At 36.8% G+C, this 7,268-nt stretch overlaps 1 protein-coding gene across 1 annotated transcript; it reads right to left on the reverse strand.

Moving 5' to 3' along the window:
• On the reverse strand, window positions 1-4,902 carry LOC116267510 (nuclear ribonuclease Z-like). Its single transcript, XM_031649265.2, has 8 exons — window positions 4,589-4,902; window positions 2,943-3,105; window positions 2,775-2,845; window positions 2,605-2,700; window positions 2,418-2,531; window positions 892-960; window positions 705-779; window positions 1-492 (listed from the first exon to the last, which is right to left on the reverse strand). Exons 1-8 carry the CDS (start codon window positions 4,802-4,804, stop codon window positions 418-420), a joined length of 879 nt encoding a protein of 292 aa, XP_031505125.1. The 5' UTR covers window positions 4,805-4,902; the 3' UTR covers window positions 1-417.
• Between the last annotated feature and the right edge of the window lie 2,366 nt (window positions 4,903-7,268).

The raw sequence follows: 7,268 nt of genomic DNA on the forward strand, positions 1-7,268 counted from the left end.
TTTTCAAACTGTAGCTATACCAAATCCAACGTTTGGCACCACCATTGGTGTTGCCAAAGTCATTAATATCACTTGCCTTGAGTTTGGTAGGTTGCCTAGACTTCATATGCAGTCTAAACCAGTTTATATTGATAATTCCTCCGATCCTTCTAATACATAAACCATTAAGCTTAAAAAATACCCTATTCTAGAAGCAATCTAAGATCATAAACCAGCCATTCCGGACCAAGAATCCATGATTGTCAAAGCAATATCAAGACAGTGGCTTCTCTTTTTGCAGACCTTTATCATTTCCTTCTTTCCAAGGAAGCAACTACCAAGGAAAAGGTCCTCTTGCCAACCAACTGATGGATTGACAATCCAAATATAAAGCATAATTCTCTGGTCCCACTGACATGTTCATCTCATAGCGTCTGCTCAAATTCCTTCGGTTAGAGTGAAGACCTTGTCAAACAGATTTGAAGGCAACTGAGACATTGAAGCTTCGATCTCCTGCAGAAACATAGTAGTTTAATTTTGAGGATATACCCCAGATTCAGTAGGAACCCCTACTTGGGGTTGTTTCTGTCAAAACCAAGAAAGAGCAACTCAAACCAAAGATAAGTCAGACGACATGCAGAATCAAAGGTCCATACTACAAAAATCTTAAGCTGTAGATGGACCTTCCACTGCAACTAACTTTAAACGAACACAAACAAACTCACATTTTTTGTGTAACGAGCAGAAAAATGGATAAGAAGAATTGCTTTATTGTGGAACCTCTCTGCATAGCCGACAATCTGCAGACAAGGAGAATTTGGCAAAAATATACATAAATTATGATGCAGATATGCAAAACAAACTTTTTCTTGAAATCCATAAATCCTTATTTGGCATATACATAGGTATTACCTCAGAGAGATGAGTGTGACCGTAATCCCTAGCATGCTGTACTGCTATCCCATTATCTAGGAATGTGCTCTGGGCAAGCAAAAAAAAAAAAGGGTGAAATTGAATAGATGTCGAGTAGCAAGCTAACCGAAAAAGGCAAAGCGGGCTCAGAATACATGCACGTATGAACTTCAGGTCTGCCGTAGTTGATGTTCTATGTGGAGCTAAGCATAATTATTTTAGGTTATGTCGAGTGTCGCTAGATGCTACCAGCTCAGTTAAGCAAAAGCCTATTTAATTTTTTTTTTATATTAATATATCAAATGATAATGAGATAGAAAAAAAGAGTCATTTTGAATTACTGTATTAGACTAGCACAAATTTCTATATAATTACAACAGAAGGGCAAGAATGCCAAAAATAGTCACTTTCTAAATCATGGTACAATAAGTTAATGCTTAAAGATAGTCAGTGGCAATGGTAAAAATCTGTACATTGTCAACAGTCAAGATAGAATGAGGCCTGCTGTTAATCTTCAATTGGCATGTATAATTTCGTGAGTAGATGAATGTACCCTGAGAAAACAGCTTTCAGGGCAAACAAATAGCCTTCTATACTGCACACAGGAGCCAAGGATTTCAATACTGCACGGGAGGCAAGGATTTCCCTTGAGCTGACAGAAAAGTTATTGAGTCCTTTGTTCACTTGGGTGGTACTTGGTAGTTTGTGGTACAAAAGGCTATGAATTACACACTAATATCGAAGTAAAACACCTTTTCAGACTCAACGAAGACATCTAACAAAGCTTGTCCAGTTGGTCAAACATGAATTTTGTCAGTTTTAGCCCCAAACACTTCTCATTTTCTTAACAGAATTCTGTAACGTTTTAATGGTCAAGCCCATCCATGTCAGCAATCAACATTTGACAAACAAAAAAGATAAAAAGCAAATCAAAATTAACTCCATACGTAAAGATCAAACATAGATCCATACAAGTTTTAGTCAAGCTTTCTCTAACTAAGACCAAAGCCAAGGCCAGGGCCGAGACCCAAGACCAAAGCATAGGCATATGCCATAGTAAAATGCAAGTGCATTTGACGAGTCAGTAAAGGATCTCTCTCTCTAAACAAGAATGACATATATGAACCCCATCTTTTTTATGGAATTTCTTGCATGACAAGTCTATGAAGGAACATGCTTTAAAGTCTAAACATAAGTGGCCGTAGGTGAGAAATCTGGAGAAACCTGGAGGATTTACACGCACAAACACATTTATATACATAAGAACTATTGGATTTAAAATAACAAACTTTTTTCACTAAAAATATCATGATGGTTTAAGATTTAAAGTTTAAACTGATCCTTTTTCAATTTTTCTTAATTTGCATAATATCTGATGTTTCTTCTTTTTTTCCTTATCATTAAGAATCCTCCAAAGACTAGACCACTTAACAAGCCTGTCTCCCGAGATGTTAACCTTGGGTGAGCACCAACAAATTCGAGACAGTGATAAATTTAAAAGATGTTCAAGTGATATAATTCATTACCTCCATAATAAGAACTTTTGCATGCAAAACATCACTATTGTCAGGGTCAACTATAAAATCAGCCATGGTGTCTCCCGTGAATGCAATTTCAGGTGATCTGACTGTGTTGGTAACCTGTCACATTATCTTCAAATAAGTACTGGCCAAATGAAATATGAGGGATTCCTTATTGTCTGCTAAGACAGACCTCCACACCTGACAATCTCAAGTTCTTAATTTCATTTCCAGAAAGTCCAACAAACTCCTGCTTTAATTTCTGCTTTACCGAATAAATTAGATAACCCTGCATCCAACATAGAATTACAAAAGTAAGTGTTAAGATATAGGCAGAAGATGCTAAAAAAGAATCTGACTTACTTGACTTGGTACAACATGATATGTTCTGAAAGGTCTAACAATAAGGTCCCTTCGAAACTGAAACTCCTCTCCTGCAGTTGGACGTTGTTACTTGCAAGCAGCCATACACTTAGCCTGGAACATGACATCATAATGAACCACACGATTGAGAAGATATAGGAGCTTTACCAGCGTCTAGACCTATCAGTGTGTGTTTAAGTTCAGACTGATCCATTTCTCTGTGAACTACAAAAAGCTTCTCCACACTGTTCTTTATAGATCTGGGAACAAAAATAGTTGGAGGCTTCATGCTATATAGGCCCCGAGTTGCTACATACATTGGCAATCCTCCCTAGATAAAAAAAAAATGTTACAAAAACCAAAAGCACTAATACTTATAATTCATCATCCACCATGAAACACAAAGGCAGGTACCATCTCAAAGTATGTCCACTAAAAAAGGTTCGACTGGCCCAGTAGGATATATAATTATTCATGCCAAAAGATAACATAAAAAGGAGAGAAAGATATTGCTAGTGGTAAACCACAATTGGGAAAATGAAAAGTGGAGAAAGATTAGCATCCTGGAAAACTTCTCTCGTGTCTAAAACGTCACACAGTCAGTGGACAGATGAAACACGATAATCACAGTGTTGAGAAAAATATAACAGGTTCTGTAGGAATCAGATGCTAAAGAGGGTTGAAATGCATAAACAGTAACACCATTTTTACTGTTGACAATTCATACCAATACCTATAATCATCTTCCTGAAAATTTTTGGCAAATATATGCAGTTTTGGGAATGTGAGCATTACTTTCCACCAATATAATGTTTTTTCTTAATATGGTCGGATCTCAAAAGGATAATAACACCGACCTTTTTGACTTGATTCAGGAAAAGAAAAGTGTCCACATCCTCTTAAGGAAACTAGCAAGAATCAATGATATATATATATATATATATATATATATATATATCGAGAGAGAGTGGGGGAGAGAGAAACTGAAATATGCCGGCTGCTGTATGTGGCTGGATGGTTTATTTTGTTTTCTGTCGCTAAAAGCGGTTGCAAAAGGTACATTGGCAACAACACTTGTTTGGCTACAGTTTTTAGCAATGGAATGCATTTTTGCAACGGCTTTTAGTTTGAAAAAAAAAACATCCGTCTAATTACAGCAGCCGGTAGATCTCTCTCTCTCTCTCTCTCTCTCTCTCTCTCTCTCTCTATATATATATATATATATATATATATATATATATATATATATATATATATATATATTTAAAATTAAATATTTATCCTATATTGAAATTTTAAAAAATGGTATTTCTGCACTTGTCAAAATTTTGACACTGTAATTCAGCTCATGTCATGAAAAATTCCAGGCTCCGCCATCTATACAAGGGTATCTAATCTCAATCTTTCGATCAGGTTGTGCCACTAAAAACATTCAAGAGGAAAATTGGAGACGAATCCAATAGAATAAGATGGTTCTTTCACCGTGCTGATGTAAATTCTTGATACAGTCTACAGATTCTCTCTCTATGTGAATTGTTGGTTTGACTGACAGATAGCATGGGTGAACACTTGGAGCAAAATAAATTTTCGTTTGTATTATGGCTTCATTTCTTCCTTAGGTTTATGATTCATGCACCTATCCCAAATGAACCTTAGGCTTCCTTCTCCTTCAAGCATCTTCATTCATGAGTCATCCGATGATATATATTGAATATATTTAGATAAGTTGTACAGAAAAAAACGAGGTATCGACGGTGCGGCGACGAGGGATAGCAGAAGAAGCATGAGAAGGAGAAAAGAGGAGGGCATCTCACGATGTGGTCCATGTGGCCGTGGGAGATGAAGAGAAACTCCTGGCCGATGGCTCGCTGCGGACAGCGGCCAATGTCGAAGGCGATCTTGAGGGTTGGGAAGATGACGCACGTCTCCTGCCCTCCGATCGACAGCCCCTCCACCGGGTACCCTTCAATCTTCATCGCCCCTTTCTTCCTTCCTCCTCCAGATTCCGACTCTCCACTTCCCGCCATCATCTATCCGCTTCTCCTTCCAAAAACCTTGGGGTTCCCACTTCCCTCCCTCTATCTGGCGATCTTCTCATAAGGAAGAATGAGTATCCGACTCTGTCTGCTCAAGCTCGACTCGACTCATATTAAACATAACTCAATTTTGAGCTCGAGCTCAAGCTCAAGCCAAGTTGACAAGATTCGCTTGAGATCGACTCCATACTCGAACTTGATTCGACTCGTATTGAACTTGGCTCGAGCTCGAGCCAAGTTGACATGGTTGGCTTGAGATCGACTCTGTACTCGAGCTTGATTCAGATAAGCTCGTTTACTTTATGACAATATTTCATAACATATGTAATATTTCATAGCATATGTCAGTGAGCAAAAACTTTTAACTGAGCTCAGCTTCTCGATTGTTTTGATTATTCTAGTCTGATTTATTCAGTTTTACGAGGATGCATAAATGCAGCCAAATGGCTGGTAGATGCATAAATGCAGCCAAATGACCTCATGAGCGAGCCAGACCATAGGGTTAAAGGGAGAGAGCCGCGATAAATCCTCAAGTTGAGATCAGCCTAATTCCTAATTCGTAAACATGTTAAACAGTGGAAATTTTGTCAAAATTCTTCGGCTTACTGAGCCTTGTCGAGTTGAAACAAGTCTAGTTCAAAACTCGGCTCCTTTTATAAAGCTCAAGCAAAGTTGAGCTCGAACTCAATTCAAGTGAGTTCGAGTAATGTGCATTCAGTCACAACTCAATGCTCATCCTAAATCAACATTAGAATGCTAAAAACTTTAAAAAATAAATAAATAAATAAATAATCAACCTTCCTACCCAATGAAAGATATTGACTATTTAGTTGAATCATGAACGCCAATTTATAAACAAATGCAAAAAGAAGAACTTGACTCTGTTCCCACCTATGATTTTAAGTAACTAGTTACCTGTGCAGTAAGGACTTCTGAATACTCAGACTCAGAACCAGATGACTCCCCAGATTTATCCAATCCCTTTAGCAATGTCTGTGCCAGTAAAATAAAAGGAATCAAGACTCTCATCAGAGAATGAAAAGATTAACCAGATCAATGTAAGCCACAATTAGCCACTTAAGATCAGAAAATGCATTAATGCATATACTTCCAGGTATGATGTCCGCCGTAGTAACTCACTTCTAATAACTTTGTGTGCGTGCATGTTGTGTGTGTGTGTGTGCGTGCATGTATACAGTATGTCTTAATTGCCTTCTGTCAATGTCCTGGGGCTGCCAAAAACTTCCAAGCGCCTCCAGGGATTCACAGATGGTGTGAGTGCTAAGGTTTGTTGTCCACATCCACCTTTCTCTTGTTTTACATCCAGATCAATGTGCACAAGATATTGACTATAAGGTAATGTGGACCAAGCATCCACAACTTTTGTCATTCTGATCTTGGGAGCCATATATTCATTATTCTATGATCTTTGCATGTGTGGAAAACCTTTTTGCAAAGGTAATATTTATCAGAATTGGAATTTATTAGCAGAAATCGGCTCCTGCAATAGGGAATGTTTGATGAGGCCTGAGTTGTCGCACTTTAGAATTAAAATTATTATTTTTCATAAAATGAAAATTATGTCGTCAAACAAAGAATTTTGATTCTGTAATTAAACTCATTCTTGAACCAAATTCCAAAATTGTGATTCTACAATAGAGCATGAAATTAAGATTCTAGAATTTTAGAAATTTTTCATCTCTCTTTACGGCACATGTATAATTTTAATTATTGTTTTATTAAACACAATATTTTCAATTCTTTTTTCATCTCTCTTTAGGGCACATGTTATACGGGTTTAAACCCATTAATTCTGAAATTCTAATTATTGTCTTATCAAACACAACATTTTCAATTCTGAAATCAATATTTCATACTATTTAACACATAGGAAAACTAGAACTAAGATTTTCATTATGATTCTAGTTTGATGTAAAACTTTTGTTTCTATAGTTTTAACACTATAATCAAAATTCAAGGCCGTCAAATGCCCTCTTAAATCATGCATGCCTACTCATACTCATGCATTGATATAAGTTGGTAAACAAAGACCCACTGCACCCACTAAATATCAAGAGAAGAAGGAATAGAGAAAAAACAAGAAAGAAGAAGACACACTCTACTTACCGGCCTAGCCCCTTTTCCTAATTTTTTGAGGTAGTTTTGTCACTACCCACTACCACCAAAATAATGGCTCCAAGTGGAGAACCGAAACCAACCACTAAAAGAAAATAAATAAAACCAAAAAAATTTACTTGACAAGTAAATTATGAGTTAAAAGGCCATATTTCCGAAGAAAAAGAAAAATGCAGGAGTTCCAAGATGGCTTTTGGCAATAGTAACATTATGTTTGTATTTCATGAATCTATTCCATTTAAATAGTACTAACATAATGTTCTTCTTACCAAATACCAGCATTCATGCTCCAAGAAAATTTTGGCAATAATACAGCTGAGGG

The sequence above is a fragment of the Nymphaea colorata genome, chromosome 14 (genome assembly GCF_008831285.2).
Source record: "Nymphaea colorata isolate Beijing-Zhang1983 chromosome 14, ASM883128v2, whole genome shotgun sequence".
In the NCBI taxonomy this organism is placed as follows: domain Eukaryota; kingdom Viridiplantae; phylum Streptophyta; class Magnoliopsida; order Nymphaeales; family Nymphaeaceae; genus Nymphaea; species Nymphaea colorata.